Genomic DNA, 20,963 nt, shown 5'->3' on the forward strand with positions numbered 1-20,963 from the left:
GTTTTAATGACTCTATTAGCTTTTTAGCTGTATTTTCCTTTTTCTTTCTGAGTTGGTTCCAGGGATTTCAGTATACAGCTTACCACAGTCTTCTTTGAGTTAATACTGATTTGTTTCTGGTAAAATAGAGCTTTGCACCAGTACAGCCCTATTTCTGTTCCTCTTTCCTGCTCTTGTTGCTGCATGTACTACCTCTATATTTATTATCAACCCAGTATTGTAAGTCTTTGCTTTCAACCGTCATGAATCTTCTAAAGAAATTCGGGGGAAAGCGTCCATCTCTGTGCCTGTCCACGTGTTTAGCATTTGCAGTGGCCTTCATTTCTTCCTGTAAAGTTACCATCTGACACCATTTCTCTTTTGCCTGAAGCTGCCTGTAGCATTTCTGGTGACTCAAGTCTGTCATATTCTCTCAGTTTTTAAAATCTGGAATTGTCTTTATTTCACCTTCGTTTTCGAAGGACAGTTACACTGGGTATGGTTTTTCTCTCTTTGAATATGTCGTTGTCTCCTGGCTTCCTTTGTCTCTGATGAGAAGCCAGCTGTTAATGGTATCTTTTATCATTCTTTCCCTGAATGTGCTTGTTTTGCCCTTGCTGGTACTTAAGATTCTTTTCTTCAATTTTGGCTCTCAGCAGTTTGATGATGATGTGTTTGGGTGTAGTCTTCTTTGTATTTATCCTTTTTAGGATTCATTGTGTCTATAAAAAGTGGACGTTAAAGTCTCTCAGTGGTGTTCAACTCTTTGCCACCCCCATGGACTATACCCCACCATCAGGCTCCTCTGTCCTTGGAATTCTCCAAGTAAGAATACTGGAGTAGGTAGCCATTCCCTTCTCCAGGGGATCTTCCTGACCCAGGGGTTGAACCTGGGTCTCTTGCACTGCAGGCAGATTCTTTACCGTCTGAGCCACCAGGGAAGTCCTCTTGGATCTATAAGTTACAGTTTTTCACCAAATTTGGAAAGAGTTCAACCATTACCTATTCAAGTACTTTTTCTGCCCCTTTCTCTCTCTTCTCTCTTCCTAGAAATCCAGTTACACATGTATGAGAATACTTGATATTATGTGACAGACCTCTGAGCTTTCTTTATTTTTCTTCAGTGTTTTTTCTCTCTGTTCTTTAAACCAGATACTTTGTGTTGCTCCATTTTCCAACTGACTGATTCTTCTGTCAGTTCACATCTACTGTTGTGCCCATCCACTGAATTTTTCATTTCAGTTATTATACTTCTCAGCTCTAGAACTCCATCTGGTTCCTTTTTACAGGGTCCACTTCCCTGTTTTTCACTTGTTTTTAGTATATTTTTCTTCAGCTCTTGAGCTCATTTTTCTTTAATTCTGTACACGTTTTCATAATAGCTATTTTGAAATCTTTGTCTGCTAAATCCAACATCTGGGCCCACTCAAAGTTAGTTCTTGGCTACTCAATATTTCCTGAGCGCAGGTCACATTTTTTCTGTTTCTTGGGTCACGTCTGATAATGCCTTTGGTTGACAACCAGGCATTGCAGATAATACATTGCAATGATTCTGGCTTATGTGTTGCTTTCTTGAGTGTTGTTGAGTAATCATTTACCTTGCCTGGTCTCTGTGTAACCTCTCCCCCTGTGGCATGCAGCTCATGGTGTCTCTGCTTATTACCTGCCCTGCCATATGGGTCTCCCTGAATAGTTTCACTGTCAGTGAGAGATTTGGGTAAAGATTATGTTTACCCGCCTCAAGTGACCGTCTTCTGTGACTTGAGTTACCTGTAGGTTGAAGGATGCATTTAAAAGTCTAGAAAATTTCCAGGTTCCCCCAAGCTTTTAACTGTCTCTGAGCTGCCTGGGTTTTCTGCACACATCTGTAGTCAATAGTCCATCAAGGTCGCTTGGAGGTTTTATCATCTCGGGCCTTCTGTGGCTCCCTTGCTTCTGGGAATCCCCCTTCAGCTTCTAGCTGGTTTCTTACTTGCCGTCCACCAACTCCACACCTTCAGTTAATAAAGCTGTGGATTTTCACTGCCTGAAATAGACAGGAACTCTCCCAGCAAAGCGCCACGCTTGCCCCAAGTGCAGTAGCACTTCCCCAGTGAGCAGTTGTGACCTGCCACTGGTCATTTTCCAGTGTCCTGAAATGATTGTTTTTAATAAATTTGTCACACTTTGTGCTTGATGTGTGTAGAGGGGAATTGCCTGACCTACTAATTTTCCTTTACCAGAAGCTGTCCAGGCGTGGCAGTAAGCAAAATAGATACCCTATCAGGAGAAAGCAGACCTTAAACAAATAAGGAAATAGAAATGTAATATTTCCTACCTTTTCAAGCGGTGGTGAGTGCCTCAAAGAACAATAAAAGAAAGAAGGACTTGAGGGAGAAGCCCCAAGGTAGACCCTGGGGACAGCGAATGTCAAAGTTGAAACCTCCTGGGGATCCACAAGAAATGGGGAGGGAATAGGATAGAGTCAGAGGATGGGGTCAGACCACCTGGAGCCTTGAGAAGGAATTAGCTCTTTTTTAAAAAATTTTATTTTTAACTGGAGGATAATTGCTTTACGCTGTGTTGGTTTCTGGCTACAACAACGTGAATCAGCCTTAAGTGTATATATATATGTGTGTGTGTGTGTGTGTGTGTGTGTGTGTGTGTGTATTCCCCTCCCCCTTAAGCCTCCTTCCCACTCTCTCCATCCCACCTCTCTAGGTCATCACAGACCATCGAGCTGAGCCCCCTGTGCTATACAGCAGCTTCCCATCATTAGCTATCTGTTTTATACATGGTAATGTATATAAGGACATTAGCTCTTTTCTGAGAGAAGAGGGAAGTTGTTGGAAGATATTAAGTGAAAAGTGACATTAGCACTCATCTTGTGTTAAAGGGTCACTCAGAGTACCCAGTGACTGCATCACAATGAGAACTGCAGTTGCCAACTGAATACAATAAGTCATTAACAGGGCTTGGCATCTGTGTCCTTGAACTGAGCTTTGAGGCACTGGGACCAGGTAGCCTGTGGACCTTGTGAATTTCTTGGCTGTAGAGGCATCTAACATCATTCATCTTAGCATCAGGGGCCCTCATTGAGGTCCAGACTCTACCGTGTACAAAGACTCACTTTCTCTAAATGAGTCAACTGTCTAGTGTCTAACATGTGTGATGTATGGTCAATAAGTGGCTCTAAATCACGTGTATTATTAGTCGCTCAGTCATGTCTGACTCTTTGTGGACCCCATGGACTGTAGCCCACCAGGCTCCTCTGTCCATGGAATTCTCCAGGCAAGAATACTGGAGTGGGTTGCCATTCTTTTCTCCAGGGATCTTCCTGATCTAGAGATCAAACCTGGGTCTCCTGCATTGCAGGAAGATTCTTTACCATCTGAGCCACCAGCAAAGCCCAAAAATCAAATGTGGACATTCACAAAAACTGAAATTCTTAAATTGCCCACTTGTCCAGGCACCTGTACTCTTTCAGTGGCTCCGGAATCTGTGGTTTTTCCTACTCCCTCGTACTTTGCCATCATCCTCCAGACGCTATGGCTCATGGTTCTAAAAGTCACTTTCATCTTTCCCTTCATTTCCTTTTTCTGCTCCACATCCTGACTTAAGCCTCAGTCTCCTCCCTTCCCAGCCTGTCCTGCATGTGGCCACCAGACCATCTTCCCAGAGCAGGGCCTGGATCACGCAGGGCCATGATCACTTCGTTCTTAAATTTTAGAGCATTTTCAACTTTCCAGAAAGTCCAGAAACTAACCTGACCGCTGTGGCTCCATCTCTTCCCTGCTCTCCTCTCCCACCTTCCCCAGAATTAACCACCTTTCGGAACCTGGTGTGTAACATTCCACGGTAATTCTGTGCTTCTGTAATTCTGTGTCTCTCTTAACTGTGTACACTATTGCTTTGTGGTTTTCAATTTTACATAAATGGCATAATGCTCTATGAATCATTTACCAACTTGCTTTTTTTTCATTCAACATTACATGTTAGAGGTTTGTTCATACCAAGATGTGCCACCCTAGTTCATCCTCTTAACCCCTGCACAAGGGTCTTGTCTTTATTACCAATAGATGCTGCCACGTTGCTCTCGAAGGTGGCTGAACCCGTTTTTGCTTTCACTTGATTCCTTCTTAAATATATTCCCATGCCCCATATCACCTAAGAAAATTAAGTTGCTAATGGTGGTATTCAAAGGTCCACTCCATTGAGACCCCAGTCGAGGTTTATATTTTCTTTCTCATTACTAGGTTTGTTTCTTCATCTATAAAGATAAAGATAATTACTGCTGAATTGTTGTGAGATCAGTGAATTAGTCTGCGGCACACAATGGACACACAAAAATTGATAGTTTCCATTTCTTCCTTTGTGTCTGTATAATCCACTTGCTCCTTCTGGAGCTATGCGGAATAAGTATAATCCAGAAAAGCTGGGGGTAGGGGGTGGGCAAGGGGACATGTTAAAGCCAAGGCTAGGACACTCGTGATCTACTGTCTCACTGTTACAGCCGCTGGGGTCTTGAATCACGTTCTTGTCTCCTTTCATGGGTGCATTTGATTGTATGTGCTGCCCATGTCCTCATTTCAAGTCCAAGGTAAGAGGAGCCAAGCACAGAAGCGTCTCTGTAGCCTCAACAGACTCTGGAAATGACAAATACTTGCTTAATGGGAAAACAGCAAGTATTTGAATCTCTATACAGAGACAGTGGTTCCATAATCAGCCTGCCAGGGTTTGAGCCCAGCCCCTCCTCTCACCAGCCTTGTGGCCGAGGGCACACGGTTCAGCACCCCAGACCTCGGTGTTCTCACCTGTTGCTGCTGCTGCTCAGTCGCTTCAGTCGTGTCCGACTCTGTGCGACCCCAGAGATGGCAGCCCACCAGGCTCCCCCCGTCCCTGGGATTCTCCAGGCAAGAACACTGGAGTGGGTCGCCATTTCCTTCTCCAATGCATGAAAGTGAAAAGTGAAAGTGAAGTCGCTCAGTCGTGTCCGACTCTTAGCGACCCCATGGACTGCAGCCCACCAGGCTCCTCCGTCCATGGGATTTTCCAGGCAAGAGTACTGGAGTGGGGTGCCACTGTGTTCTCCTTCTCACCTGTAAAGTACAGCTATAAATATCCATTTCATCAGGTGGTTGGGAGGATTGAATGAAATGATCCCTGTGAACTACTGCCACAGACTCAGAGCTTATTAGTCAATTTTGACATTTCAGTATCGTCTGCTAAAGTGGAAGTCCCTGGTGTGGTGCCTGGCCAGAGCTGGAGCCTGTCGGTGGGTGGCCAGGGTGGAGCTGGGGGTGGAGAGTGGGGAAGAAGGGGTTGGATACCCTCAATGGGTGAAAGGAGGGAGAGGGAGGCTGTTCCCACAGCAAACTTCTCATAACACCCAGTCTGTGAAAAATTTTCTTAACTCTTCCTAAATTTCCCTGTTTTTCCTAAAATACCAAATTCAGATTCCTAATCAACCCCCCCACAAACACATCCTCCCTACCTAGGGCGCTTGAGAAATCATGACAAATCCTTACTTATCAAATCTCCTTCATCTAGTTCTTTGAGGACTTTGAAGTTCATCTAAACATTATCTCAGAACTTGACATGGTTTATAGAATAAGAGTTTTTCCCTGTGACTTTGCTTGCTGGTGTACCTTATTGTGTCAGATACGTTTCCATATCTGGGATGGTGGTTTCTGCTTATTAGCTAGCCCCTCCCTAGTCACTCAGGATTGAGGAGGGACACACCCAGACTTGGGGTGTTTTGATTCCCCAAGTGCCAGGTCCACCCCCGCATCTCTTGAGCATACTCCTGTTTAAAAGGAACTCAGGACTTCCTTCGTGGTGCAGTGGATACGAAACCGCCTGCCAGTGCAGGGGACACGGGTCCAATCTCTGGTCTGGGAAGATTCTACATGCCTCACAAGAGCAACTAAGCCTGTGCGCCACACCTACGGAGCCTGCGCTCTAGAGCCCAGAGTCAGCAACTACGGAGCCTGGGTGCCACAACCCCTGGAGCCCGAGTGGCTGGAGTCTGTGCTCCGCTATAGAGAAGCAACCACAATGAGAAGTCCATGCACCACAACCCCCGCTCTCTGCAACTAGAGAGAGTACCCCCGCTCTCTGCAACTAGAGAAGGCCCTGGCAAAGCAACAAAGCCCCAGCACAGCCAAAAATTTAAAAATAATTTTTTAAAATTAAAGAAGGAACTCAGTTACCTGAGTCCTCTTGTCTGCCTTCAGCACGGTGTCTAGACACTGCTATGATGGTGGGCTCCCTCCCTCTGTCCCACCAAATCTTTCTACTGTCTTTCACTTCCAGAGTTGCTGAGCCTCCCAGTCTTCTCTGATTCTCTGTGTGACATATTTTTGTAAGCTCGGCCTCTCTCAGGGCTTCTCCTGCGGCTCAGTGGTAAAGTATCCATCTGCAATGCAGGAGACACAGAAGATAAGGCTTTGATCCCTGGGTTGGGGATTCTCCAGATTCTCCTGGAGAAGGAAATGGCAACCCACTCCAGTATTCTTGCCTGGAGAATCCCATGGACAGTGGAGCCCGGTGGGCTGCAGTCCGTGGGATTGCAAAGAGTCAGACTCGACTTTTCATTTTCTTTTTCACTTTCTCTCAGAGCAACACTACTGTCGTTTCCACCTGTCTTGTCATTTTCACATAGACTTCAGGGAAGTTTAAGCAAGCAAACTGGGCAGCTAAAGCCTTGGATTAGAACAACCAAGGAAGCGAAGGGTGTTACGGATTATCTGGTTTCTATAATGTGGTTAATGAACTGGGCTGGTTGTCAAACCAGTTGTCGTTGCCCCCCAGGAATGTCATTTTGTGGATGGGAAGTTGCTGTTTAGAACAGCTCAGCCTCAAAACGAGTCCTCCAGGGCTCAGAACCTGCTTGCATCCGCAGTCCTGGAACACACGTAAAAAAAGCTGCAAAATTGGAAAAAAATCCATTATGCTAGGGGAAATAGGTTGGTTACACTGCCTACCTGGTCACCTTGGTCCACCCTTTCTCTCCCATGTGGAGTGTTTTTTCCTTATTTTTACAAAGAGCAAGATTTCCAATTCAGGGTCTGAGAAGGTATCTCAAGTTTAAACTGCTGCTAGAAGTCCTATAATTATTTCAAGTGGAAAACACACTCGATACTTTCGCTTGTCATATGTAAAACGACTTGAATACATTCTGTGCTCTGCATTGTATCTGCAAGAATCTGAGTTTTCAAATGCATTTAGTGGTCAACCTTAGTTTTGCTTTCAGGCCAACTGCTTAGAATCTGGTTTGTCTGGAGTATTATGTATCTAAAGCCTTCAGTTAAGAATCTTGTAGTGTCATAAGATCACCGAGCCACTATGGGGAAGCTTCGTATTAGAGCATCTAAATTCTTCTCAGCTCAAGTGCCTTTTTTATTGAGGCATTCTTAATTTCTTGACGTGATCAGTTATCCTTGGGCTCTCCCTTTAGTAATCTGATGCATTCTGCCCAAGTACATAAAGACCAGTAATTTTAGTAAAATTCCTCCCGACAATGGTATTTAAAACCCACCCTAATGAGGCATTTATTCTCCAAGCACTCCTTAACCATCACCTGCTTACTTCACAGAGTAGATTGCAAAATATGCGTCGTTTGGAATTCACAAGCAGCCTGGGGAAGCCAGCAGTGTGGCTGGTACTGTTTCTACGCAAGTGAAACCCACTTAAATTGGGGAAAACTGGTAGAAAGTAGTCTCTCCTGTCCCAGAGAGAAGGCTGAAGCTGTAAGGTCATCCCTGAGTGTCTCCTAGGTGTGCCCATTTCAGAAACTTCTGACACGTCCTCAGTGGTTTCCACCCCACTCAGCCCCAATGGCACAGGTGAGCCCAGTGCCCTGCTTTCAGCAGGCGTCAGTTTTATAGGCTCTCTCTTTACGTTTCCCACCATATCTCATGATTTCCTCTGCCTTCCCGAACCTCCCTCTGCATCTGGTTTCCCAAGTGTTGCTGGAAACAGACTAGTATTGAATTAAGCTCTTGCCTCAATAGTATGGAAGTTAAAGGCTTCCCTGATGGCTCAGTGGTAAAGAATCCGCCTGCCAATGCAGGAGATGAGGGTTCGATCCCTGGATCGGGAAGATCCCCTGGAGAAGGAAATGGCAACCCACTCCCATATTCTTGCCTGGGAAATACTATCACTGAGAAGCCTGGCAGGCTGCAGTCCCTGGGGTTGCCGAGAATGGACTCAGCAACTCAACAGCAACAACTCTGTTTAATAGCACCTTCCAGCTCCTCCAGTACAGCTCCTTTTCCTTCTGTTCTTTGCATTTCAGGAGTCTCAACGATGCCTCTGTTTCCTTTTTGCTGATATCAGTGTTTCTTAGAAAAACCATGACAGTGACTTGTTTATGTGTATACAGCATATGGAAAACTTAAGAAATTTCCTTAGTCAGTAAGTCCTGATTTTAAAGGGGCAGGATTTTAAATGATCTCATTTGCTGGAGGGAGAAGCTCAGGCACTGATAAGAATCAGGTCTAATCAGAGCCTCACTACTAACTCTCTTAACCAGGAGCTATCCATTTAATAATGACTTTCACATCCATTTTCTCACATTTCTGCATCTTACACTAACATGATATTCTTGAAAGCACCCAGTGTATTTGCCTGTATGTTGGCAGAAGAAAAACTGTGGCAGAAGTAAAGTCTCCAGGTGGAAGCAGACTGGCTGAGGTGCCCTGGTTCTTTCTCGGGCCCCGCGCTTGCATAGACACTCTGACTTATGTTAACTTCTACTACAGGGTCGTATATATTAGGGAGCCAATATAGAAACTGTCCTGTGTTTTCCAAAGTGTATCAGTTATCAACGAATTTAACTATGAAGTACTTTCAATTTTTTTAAAAAAAGCATCAATTTGCTTTTTAAAAAAAAAAATTGAATATCTCAGCGAATCTCTTACTAATTTGTTTTTTAATTAATTTGTTTTTTAAGAAGAATAATTGCTTTACAGAATTTTACTGTTTTCTGTCAAACATCAACAAGAAGTTAGTAAGTCAGGCTTTAACTTATGATTGAGAATATGTTTGTTAGTTTGTGTATTTGCAAGTGAGTGTCTTACATATGTACTTGTTGTCCAGAGTAGAGAAATACTTTTGCTAGCGTTGATTAAGCTTAGCCATTGACCTTTTATTTTTCATTGAAATGGAATGTGGACGTTTGTTTTGTTTCTTAAGGTCTCCTATTTCATCCTGGCGGGGAAGTGGTGTATCACCAATACTTCTGTGAAACTGTGATTCACATGCCTATTGCCAGCAGGTGCCTGCATGGCTTCGTTCCCTAGAAAAGAAATGAAATCCTACTCCACCGCCCAGCACCCTTTGCCACTCACTCTGACCACAGAGCCCAGTGCTTCATCCACAAAGAGCAGTCATTTTCCTAAAATAGTCATATAATGTACACACTATTTGATCACCAAGATGCTGGTGTTTTAAGTAAAGCTAAACTCGTAGCCCAGGCAGCAGCAAAACCTTACCTGGCTGTCCCAGACCTGACCTCGGGTAGGGCCTCACATAGCATTACCTTTAAGGAACCCCGAGTGAAATTTCAGGATGGCAGGTACACCACACTTGGCAGAGCTGCCAACTCAGGTGAACAGCAAAAGAAGGCAGTAGCCCTCACGTGGAGAATGATCAGGACAAGGGGCTGAATGCCCATGAACCTGGTGTTCCAGTTCAGTCAAGAATGGGTTCTCCATCCACGATGAGACAGGATGGATGGAAAGAGAGAGGACGAGGTGGGGCGGGGTGGGCTGGGGGGATTGGGAGAGGAATGGGAGGGTGGGGGTGCAGATCCAGCCCTTGGCCCTCCTCTCCCCTCTCTCTACCTCTACGTTGTGCTCAATCTCCACCAGGCACTGAGGTCCAGCCTGCGCCTCCCTGGAAACAGGCTTCTCTGCAGGGCCCCAGGTCTTGAGTCAGAAAGTTCTGGGTGAAGGGGGCTACCCTGAGCTTAGAGTCCAGACCTCCCCCTCCAGGCCAGGCTCTCTCTGTGGGCTTGTCACGCCTCTCCAGCTCAGGTTCCACATCACACAAAGCAGGTGTCATGAAAGGAAGCCCCACGGAGTCCTTGTGAGAGCTGAGGTGGAGTGCTGTGGAAGTGCACAGCGGCTTCCTCCATGCTCGCATGTAAGCTGGAGTGGGTAGCGTTTCCTCAGCAGCCCCCGCAGCGAGTAAGACAGCGCGGAGGGCGAGGACATGCTCCAGGGTGGACTGGAACCTTCCTGAGTCTCCTGGTTCTGGTCTGCTCTGGGGGCCACCTAGGATAAGTCGAATCCCCCTTTCCTAAGACAGCCTCCCCCTTACCCCCCGCCCCACCCCAGGGTGACAGGGTCTATTGGTGGCAGGTGGCACTGACTGACCGTGTGGTGAAGAGACCTGTGGAGACAGGGATGCACCCTGGAACAGCCTCCCTGCCCCAACCCCGCAAAGGCAGTCCTCACGGGAACTGGGGGCTTTGGTATCCTTTGGAAACTGACTCAGATAAATCACATTCACCAAAATGGCTAGGAATCAGCTTGGAAATAAGGACAGGTACTTAGGTTTGCAGAGCAGAGATTCCTCTTCCTGTTGGCAAGTTTTAGAGGAAGCAAATTCCACGTGGTTGAGTGGGTGAAGATTCAGGAGAAGGCCTGGCTTGAGGATGTCAGGGACCCTTGTCACCCAGACATGCCGGCCTGGGGCAGCCCTCTGCCCTGAGACTGCCGGGCCCTGGGCCTGCTGCTCCTCCAGAGCCTCTTCCTTCCTCTGGCCTCACTCCACAGCAGGCCAGCTCCCCTCACACAGACACATTCTTTCCTTGGATCCTACCTCAGTCAGGTGACGGGATAGTCAGTTTTGTATTATTTATTTGTTTATAACTTATTTTAATTCGCATATTTATTCGACTGCCCCAGGGCTTACTTTCAGCACGTAGGCTCTAGTTCCCTGAGCAGGAATCGAACCTGTGCCCCCTGCATTGGGAGCATGAAGTCTTAACGACTGGACTTAATGACTGGAAAGTCCCTGGTCTGTCTTGTATGGATCTTCATAATTTAACCTACAGAGGACAGTGTAGTCTCCGAAGTGCTGGCAGAGAATCGGGGAGAGTACCACAGCTTCCCCAGTGCCAGCTGGCGTTTGATTAGACACAGGCTGGAGACAGTTCATATATACTCAGTTCAGTTCAGTTCATTTCAGTCACTCAGTCGTGTTCAACTCTTTGCGACCCCATGGACTGCAGCACGCCAGGCCTCCCTGTCCTCAAACTCACGTCCATTGAGTCCATGATGCCATCCAACCATCTCATCCTCTGTCTTCCCCTTCTCCTCCTGCCTTCAATCTTTCCCAGCATCAAGGTCTTTTCAAATGAGTCAATTCTTCACATCAGGTGGCCAAAGAATTGAAGTTTCAGCTTCAACATCAGTCCTTCCAAGGACTGATATCCTTTGGGATGGACAGATTTGATCTCTTTGCAGTCCAAGGGACTCTCAAGAGTCTGCTCCAACACCATCATATATATACTATTATTATTTACTATTATTATCATATATACTATTATTTGGTTTTTAACTCCTCTCTTTTTGTATATTTGAAAACTTTTTTTTTAGATCATTGTAGATTCACATAATAATAGAGATAAATCTTGTATACCTTTTACCCAGTTCCATCCACTGCTGCTACTGCTGCTGCTACTGCTAAGTCGCTTCAGTCATGTCCAACTCTGTGCAACCCTCTAGACGGCAGCGCACCAGCCTCTCTCCCTGGGATTCTCCAGGCAAGAACACTGGAGCCTGTTGCCATGTCCTTCTCCAACGCATGAAAGTGAAGAGTGAAAGTGAAGTCGCTCAGTCATGTCCGACCCTTAGCGACCCCATGGACTGCAGTCCACCAGGCTCCTCCGCCCATGGGATTTTCCAGACAAGATTGAAGGCAGGAGGAGAAGGGGAAGACAGAGGATAAGATGGTTGGATGGCATCACAGACTCAATGGACGTGTGTTTGAGGACAGGGAGGCCTGGTGTGCTGGAGTGGGTCGCCATTGCCTTCTCCACCATCCACTGCTAACATTATACAAAACTACAGTATAACAACCGCCAGGGTATTAACATGGATGCGTTCAAGAGCCAGAAGTTTCTATAACCACCGGATCCCTTTTACAGTCACACCCGATTTACTCCTTAAACTCTGGCAGCCACTAATCTGTTCTCCATTTTCAGAGTTTTGTCGTTTCGAGAATGTTATGTAAATGGAGTCATATAGTATGTAACCACTAAGGACTGGCTTTTTTCATACAGCATATTTCACTGGAGCTTCATCCAGGTGCGCGTGTGGTCAATAGCTCATGGTGTGGCTGGACCACAGTTTGTTTACCCTTCTCCTATGGCACAACGTCTGTTGTTCCCAGGTTTTGGTTTCTACAGATAAAGCTGCTGTGGACATTCATATGCAGATTTTTGTGTGACAGTAAGTTTCCGTTTCTCTAGGATAAATGCCTAAGAACATACTTGTGGGTTGTATGTAGTCGCATGTTTAGCTTTTCAAGAAACTGCCAAACTGTGTAGCAGAGTGGCTGTACCAGCTTTGTGTTCCCGCTAGGAAGAGATCTACTTTCTCTGCATCCTCACCAGCTTTTGATGTTGTTACTCTTTTTTAACTTAGCCATTCTGATAAGTATGGAGTGACTTATTGTGGTTTTAATTTACGTTTTCCTAATGACGAATGATGTTGAGCATTTTCTTGTGCTCATTTGTCATCCACATGTCCTCTTTAGTGAAATGTCGCTTCATATATTTGCCCATTTTCTAATTGGACTGTTTGGGGAACTTACTGTTGAGTTTTGAGAGTTCTTTATATATTTTATATATTTAGATACTAGTCCTTTTTCAGATACATGGTTTCCAAATATTTTCTCCCTGTCTATAGCTTTTCTTTTTGTCCTCTCAACAGGGTCTTTCAGAGAACAAAAGCTTTTAAAATTTCAATAAAACTCCCATTTATCAAATTTTCCTTTTGTACTTCAAGTATAAGAACCCTTTGCTTTGCCATAGATCCTAAAGATTTTCTCCTGGTTTTTTTTCTGATGATTTGATAGTTTTGCATGTAAGTCCATAGTCCATTTGGAGTTATTTTTTTATAAGGTGTGAGAATTAGTGTAAGGTTCATTTTTTTCCCTGTGCATATCCAGTTACTCCAGCACTCCTTATTGAAAAGACTGTCCTTCCTCTGTTGAGTTACTTTTGCATCTTTGTCAAAAATCAGTTGAACATATTTGTGTAGGTCTGTTTTGAAGTTCTTTATTCTGTCCAGTTGATCTGTATGTCTCTCTCTCTGCCAGTATCAAGATTATCAATCATAATTCTAGTATATGCATAATGTCAACTGGAAAAAAATGCACAGCCTAAACATTAAGAGTTATGTTTTATTTGGGACCTTCCTGACGACTATAGCCTGAGAGATAGCCTCTCAGACAGCTCTGAAGAATTGTTCCAAAGAGATAAGGGAGGAGCCAGCTATAATAGGAATTTTACTAGACATCTCAAGTTAATGATTTTAGTGCTTTTCTGTGTCTGGGAAGATGCAAGTGTCTGGACTTGTTGAAATTACTCCTGTGATAGTCATCTTAATTGTGTAGAACCAGCTTCACTGGCTGATAGCTCTGTAAGTACTGATGGCTTCGCTGGTGACTCAGTGGTCAAGAATCCACCTGCAATGCAGGAGATGTGGCTGGAGCCATGGATTCAATCCCTGGGTCAAGAAGATCCCCTGGAGAAGGAAATGGCAACCCACTCCAGTATTCTTGCCTCGGAAATCGCATGGACAAAGGAGCCTGGTGGGCTACAGTCCATGGGCTCACAGGAGTTGAATCGAGCTTAGTAACTAGGTACACACACATCCTTCATTTACTGAAATAACAGGCAGTGATCTTTGTCAACCATAATGTCCTGAAATCTAGTAAACTGATTCCTCTCCCTTATTCTTCTTTTTCAAAATTATCTTAGCTATTCGACTTCCTTTGTCCTTCCATATAAATCTTAGAATAGTCTTGGGTCCATCTACAGAAAAATACTGCTGGAATTTTTATAGAAACTACATGGAACTTATATATCAACTTGGGGAGAACTGACATTTTAACTATGTTGGGTTTCTTTTTGCAATATGTATTTATTTATTTGGCTGTGTTAGTTCTTAGCTGCAGCAGATTGGATCTTTGTTGCGTCAGGCATATGAACCTCTAGCTGTGGCGTGCAGGTCCCAGAGTGCTTGGGCTCTGTAGTTGCCAGGCATGGGCTTAGTTGCTCCTCTGCATGTAGGATCTTAGTTCCCAAACCAGGGATCAAACCTGCATCCCCTTCATTGCAAGGTGGATTCTTAATCACTGGACCACCAGGGAAGTTCTATGTTGGGTTTCTAATTCATGAACAAGATTTGTCTTTCCATTTATTTAAACCTTTTTGATTTCTTTCATTAGTGTTTTGTAGTTCTCAGCATACAAGTCCTATACGTATTTGGTTAGATTTATACCCAAGTATTTCTTCCCAGGTGACTCAAGTGGTAAAGAATCTGCCTACCAATGCAGGAGGCACAGGTGTTGCAGATTCGATCCCTGGGTTGGGGAGATCCCATGGAGAAGGAAATGGCAACCCACTCAAGTATCCTTGCCTGGAAAATCCCATGGACAGAGAGGAGCCTGGCAGACTACGGTCCACAGAATCACAAAGAGTTGGACATTACTGAGTATACATCCACACACTTCTTTTTATGAAGATATTATCATTGTCTAGTTTTGGTACCAGGGTAATGCATAAAATGAATTAGGAAATATTTCTTCCTCTTCTATTTTCTGGAGAACATTGGATGAAATTGATGTTCTGTTCAGTTCAGTCGCTCAGTCCTGTCTGACTCTTTGCGACACCATGGACTGTAGCACGCCAGGCTTCCCTGTCTATCACCAACTCCCAGACCTTGCTCAAACTCATGTCCATCCAGTCAGTGATGCCATCCAACCATCTCATCCTGTTGTCCCCTTCTCCTCCTGCCCTCAATCTTTCCCAGTATCAGGGTCTTTTCCAAGAAGTCAGTTATTTGCATTAGGTGGCCAAAGTATTGGAGTTTCAGCTTTAGTATCAGTCCTTTCAATGAATATTCGGGACTGATTTTCTTTAGGATTAACTGGTTTGATCTCCTTGCAGTGCAAGGGACTCTCAAGAGTCTTCTCCAACACCGCAGTTCAAAAGCATCAATTCTTTGGTGCTCAGCTTTCTTTATAGTCCAACTCTCACATTCATACATGACTACTGGAAAAACCATAGCTTTGACTAGATGGACCTTTGTTGGCAAAGTAATGTCTCTGCTTTTTAATATGCTGTCCAGGTTGGTCATAGCTTTTCTTCCAAGGAGCAAGCATCTTTTAATTTCATGGCTGCAGTCACCACCTGCAGTGATTTTGGAGCCCAAGAAAATAAAATCTGTCGTGCTCGCTTCAGCAGCACATATACTAAAATTGGAACGATACAGAGAAGATTAGCATGGCCCCTGCGCAAGGATGACATGCAAATTCGTGAAGTGTTCCATATTTTTAGAAACTATAAAACTCCTAGAGGAAAACATAGGCAAAACACTCTCTGACATAAATCACAGCAGGATCTTTTCTATGATCCACCTCCCAGAGTAATGGAAATAAAAGCAAAAGTAAACAAATGGGACCTAATTAAACTTAAAAGCTTTTGCACAATGAAGGAAACTGTAAGCAAGGTGAAAAGACAGCCTTCAGAATGGGAGAAAATAATAGCAAATGAAGCAACTGACAAAGAATCTCTAAAATATACAAGCAGCTCCTGCAGCTCAATTCCAGAAAAATAAATGACCCAATCAAAAAATGGGCCAAAGAACTAAACAAACATTTCTCCAAAGAAGACATACAGATGGCTAACAAACACATGAAAAGATGCTCAACATCACTCATTATCAGAGAAATGCAAATCAAAACCACAATGAGGTACCATTTCACACCAGTCAGAATGTCTGCGATCCAAAAGTCTACAAGCAATAAATGCTGGAGAGGGTGCAGAGAAAAGGGAACCCTCTTATACTGTTGGTGGGAATACAAACTAGTACAGCCTCTATGGAAAATAGTGTGGAGATTCCTTAAAAAACTGGAAATAGAACTGCCATGTGACCCAGCAATCCCACTGCTGGGCATACACACTGAGGAAACCAGAATTGAAAGAGACACGTGTACCCCAATGTTCATCGCAGCACTGTTTATAATAGCCAGGACATGGAAGCAACCTAGATGTCCATCAGCAGATGAATGGATAAGAAAGCTGAGGGACATATACACAGTGGAGTATTACTCAGCCGTAAAAAAGAATACATTTGAATCAGTTCTAATGAGGTGGATGAAACTGAAACCTATTATACAGAGTGAAGTAAATCAGAAAGAAAAACACCAATACAGTATACTAATGCATATATATGGAATTTAGAAAGATGGTAATGATGACCCTATATGCAAGACAGCAAAAGAAACACAGATGTAATGAACAGTCTTTTGGACTCTCTGGGAGAAGGCAAGGGTGGGATGATTTGAGAGAATAGCATTGAAACATATATATTATCATATGTGAAACAGATTGCCAGCCCAGGTTCCATGCATGAGACAGGGTGCTCAGGGCTGGTGCACTGGGATGACCCTGAGGGATGGGATGGGAGGGAGGTGGGAGGGGGGTTCAGAATGGGGAACACATGTACACCCATGGCTGATTCATGTCAATGCATGGCAAAAACCACTACAATATTGTAATTAGCCTCCAATTAAAATACATACATTTTTAAAAATAAAAATAAAATCTGTCACTGTTTTCATTGTTTCCCCGTCTATTTGCCATGAAGTGATGTTACTTTTTTTTCAAAAGTCTGATAGAATTCTCCAGTGAAACTATGTGGGCCTGGAGATTTCTTTGGGGGAGATTCTAAAATCATGAATTCAATTTTCTTAATAGTTATGAGATTACTCAGGTTATGAGAATGTAATAATTTGTGTTTCTTATCTAAATTGTCAAATTTATGTAGTTGCTCATAGTAGTCCCTATTATCCCTTTTTTAAAATTTATTTTTAATTGGAAGATAATTGCTTTACAATGTTGTATCGGTTTCTGCCATACAACAATGTGAATCAGCCATAAATATACATACCCCCACTCTCTTGACCCTCCCTCCCACCCCTTTTGATGTCTGCATGTCTGTAGTGATAGCTTCTATTTCATACCTGACATCAGTAACTTACATCTCTTTTCTTTGTCAGTCTCACTAGAGGTTTGACAATCATACTCATCTTTTCGGAGCCAGCTTGTAGTTTCACCAATTCTCTCTTTTGTTTTCTGTTTTCCTTTTCATTGATTCCTGCTCTTCTCTCTATTGTTGCCTTCATTTTGCTTGCCCTGGGTTTACTTTGTTCTTCCTTTTCTATGTTCTTGAGACTTGCTGGGGTTTTTTAAATTGTTGTTTTAATATTTATTTTTGTTTATTTATTTATTTGGCTGCACTGAGTCTTAGTTGCAGCACATGGGATCTTCGATCTTTGTTGCAGCATTCAGGATCTTTTTAGCTGCAGCATGTGGGACCCAGTTCACACCCAGGTGCCCTGCAACAGGAGCTCGGAGTGTTGGCCACTGGACCACCAGGGAAACCCCAAGACTTTGTTTCCTTCATTTGTTTCAAAAGTGTTTGTGATTGCTCGTTGAAGCATTTTTATGATGGATCCTTTAAATTTTTTTCAGATAATTCTAACATCTCTGTATCCTGATATTGGCATCTATCGTTTTTCTCTTAATTCAGTTTGAGAACTCTGATGCCTGGTATGATGAGTGATTTTTTAATTTAAACCCCGATACTTTGGATACTGTGTGATGAAACTTTTGTCGTGTGTAAATCTTCTGTTTTATCTGGCTTCTTCTGACGATGCTCTGGCAGGGGAGCAGGGGCTCCTCTTCATTACTGTTAGAAGTGCATAAAAGTCCCGATTCTGCCCGTGGTCTCTGTGGAGACCCAGTGGAGGGGGAGCGGGGAGGAGACTCCTCGTTAGTGCAGAATGGGGGTGGGAGTTCTCCATCCCTACGAGGCTTCTGCCTAGGAACAGTGCATTACTGCTCCCCACACGGCCCCCCGACACCGCAGGAGCGTGGAGAGACAAGGCAGTGGTGGGCATCTGGAGTCTCACCAGGGCTCCTCTGACCCCATCCCCAGCTGGGAGACAGGACATCTCACTACCGCCAAGTGGGGGCGGAAGTCCAGGCTCTCCACCAGGTCCCTTCTCTCCCTGGTGCGGGGGTGTGGAGTGGCTCATTACCACCCAGCAGGGTCAAAACTCCCCCTCCCTACTTGTCCTTCTCTGATATCACCCCCGCCCCCCGCCACAGTGATGTCACAGCCTGGCGAGGGCAGAAGTCCCAGCTCCTTTGTTGGTGTGCTTGGGGGTTGGTTGGGCAGGAGGGGTGACAGTGTTTGCTCCGGTGTCTGCTTAGTGTCTAAAAGTCCCATCACACTGGGCACCCCCCTTTGCTGGTTCTTTGGCTAGAGAGGGCAAGCGTTTGTCTTCCCATTCTCATTTCTGGGTTGCTGCCCTCTTCAACGCCAAGCCTAGAATCTCTAGGGCAAAAAGTAAAGCCGGGGACTCACCACCTTTCATTCCTTGTGTCCCAGAACAGCCAGCCAGTCTGCCTCCTCCTTGCCACCTTTCAGGGTCTCCTAGGTTTATTTGGTACATAATGTCCAGTATTTTTGGTTTTGCTTAGTGGGAACAACAGGGGAAAAGATGTCCACTCCTTCTTCTTGGAAGCAGAACAACTCTTATCTTTTTATTGAGTCTTTTCACTTACAGACTGTAAACTTCATGAGAAGAACAAGCCTACAGTATACAGTTTTGTATCCCCTGTAAGGCCTGTGCATATGGAGGGGCTTAATAGTTATTTGTAGGCTGGCTGGTTCACGTGGTCTTGACCTCACAGAGAAAAACATTCTGAGAACTGTAACTAGGAGAGACCGTTCAGTAGCATCTTGTTGAATCTGTTCCCACCTGTGGTCATGGAAGTGGTCATTAGGCATGAGACTTCTTAAAGAGGTGGGTTGGCATTTTCCTTTTCATCTTCATGGAGGTCATGAGCAGAGGGCGTTCTGCCCTTAAGACCCTTGAAGTGCCAACCCAAGGCCCTCCCATTTCACGACTGGTGGCTGCTCAGAGAGCCACCCTCTGGGGACTTGCCAGCGGGGTCAGAGCTCTCACTTCATGTTTCCTTTGAAACAGGAGGACCATGACACTATGGAAGCTGATCTGGACAAGGACGAACTGATCCAGCCCCAGCTTGGAGAGCTCTCGGGGGAGAAGCTTCTGACCACGGAGTACTTGGGAGTAAGTACCATGTGAAGGAAGTGGGGACCCCATAATAGAAAGGAGAGGTGGGCTGTTGATGGACTTAAGTGTTTACAGTAACACACGAGGATTTGGCTTGATCTGTTATGATACTGGGTTTATGAGAAGTTCCGTCATGGCCAGCTTGCTTCCAGGGGCCCTAAAGGGCACAGTGGCCCTAGTTACTATCCTAAACAGACCCGCTGGCAAACAGAAGGTGGTTAGAGTATAGCTAAAAGGCACACTCTAGAGCCTTCGCAATGTCTAAAGGTATGCTCGTCCTTGTGTGTGTGCATGCATGCTAAGTCGCTTCAGTTGTGTCCATCTCTTTGTGACCCTATGGACTGTAGCCCACCTGTCCATGGGACTCTCCAGGCATTCTTGCTGTGCTCTCCTTCAGGGGGTCTTCCCAACCCAGGGATCAAATCTATGTCTCCTAAATTGGCAGGCAGGTTCTTACCACTAGCACCACCTGGGAAGCCCCATGCCCATCCTTGCTGCTGCTGCTAAGTCACTTCAGTCGTGTCCGACTCTGTACGACCCCATAGATGGCAGCCCACCAGGCTCCCCAGTCCCTGGGATTCTCCAGGCAAGAACGCTGGAGTGGGTTGCCGTTTCCTTCTCCAATGCCCATCCTTAGGAGTAATCATTTACCCATCTAGATCCTTGGGTTTTTTCTGCCTTCTCTGTGAGAAGGGAAGACTGCTGCAGGTTTGCCAATCATCAGCAAACAGTCCAGTTCAGTTCAGTCGCTCAGTCATGTCCGACTCTCTGTCGACCCCATGACTGCAGCATGCCAGGCCTCCCTGTCCATCACCAACTCCCAGAGCTTGCTCAAATTCATGTCCATCGAGTCGGTGATGCCATCCAACCATCTCATCCTCTATCATCCCTTTCTCCTACCTTCATCAGGGGATTTCCCAAGGAGTCAGTTCTTCCCATCAGGTGGCCAAAGTATTAGAGTTTCAGCTTCAGCATCAGTCCTTCCAATGAGTATTCAAGACTGATTTCCTTTAGGATTGACTGGTTTGATCTCCTTGCAGTCCAAGGGACTCTCAAGAGTCTTCTCCAACACCACAGTTCAAAAGCATCATTTCTTTGGCACTCAGCTTTCTTTATATAGTCCAGCTCTCACATCCATACATGACTACTGGAAAAACCATAACTTTGACTAGATGGACCAGCACATAGGGGATGGCCAAAACCATCAGACCAGATGAAGTCACCCACTGTGGCAGAGGGTGGACAGGGAGGGGGACGGGGCTAAATACAGAGGGCCCACCAGCACATCGGGAGTAGGGGAAGACAAAAGGTGGCCCCTGAGATGGACAGAAAGGTGAATAGTCAGAGAGGCTTGAGGAGAATCAGGAGAAAACAGTGCCATGGAAAACAGGAGGGAGAGATCTTTCCAGATGGGTTGAGTAGTCAGTCAAAGCTTTGAGAGGCCTGTGGAGTCACACGTTTGTGAGGGGCCATGATCTGAGCTCCCTAAAGACTCTGCTGCTGCGGGACCCACAGGGTAGGTGTGAGTTGGGGGAGCTACCGATTGGCTGGGAGAGGATGGCAGCGTCACGGAACCTCGATCTGAGAGTGCACGG

The 20,963-nt window shown here is 45.1% G+C and overlaps 1 protein-coding gene and 1 non-coding gene across 5 annotated transcripts in view; both read left to right on the forward strand.

Moving 5' to 3' along the window:
* The window catches only part of ARMC9 (armadillo repeat containing 9), a 184,634-nt gene that overhangs the window by 123,487 nt on the left and 40,184 nt on the right, over window positions 1-20,963 (forward strand). For all 4 annotated transcript variants that reach the window (XR_006058866.2, XM_060410505.1, XM_015093598.4 and 1 more), the window contains exon 20: window positions 19,261-19,365. Coding sequence is in view for 3 of the 4 variants with exons in the window: in XM_060410505.1 (XP_060266488.1) it covers window positions 19,261-19,365 (105 nt within the window). In the remaining variant the exon portion in view is untranslated. The remainder of the gene's footprint in view (window positions 1-19,260; window positions 19,366-20,963) is intronic.
* Window positions 15,430-15,536, forward strand: LOC114113470 (U6 spliceosomal RNA). The gene has a single exon (XR_003588492.1). It is a non-coding gene; the product is annotated as a U6 spliceosomal RNA (small nuclear RNA).

This window comes from Ovis aries, chromosome 2 (genome assembly GCF_016772045.2).
Source record: "Ovis aries strain OAR_USU_Benz2616 breed Rambouillet chromosome 2, ARS-UI_Ramb_v3.0, whole genome shotgun sequence".
Taxonomy (NCBI): domain Eukaryota; kingdom Metazoa; phylum Chordata; class Mammalia; order Artiodactyla; family Bovidae; genus Ovis; species Ovis aries.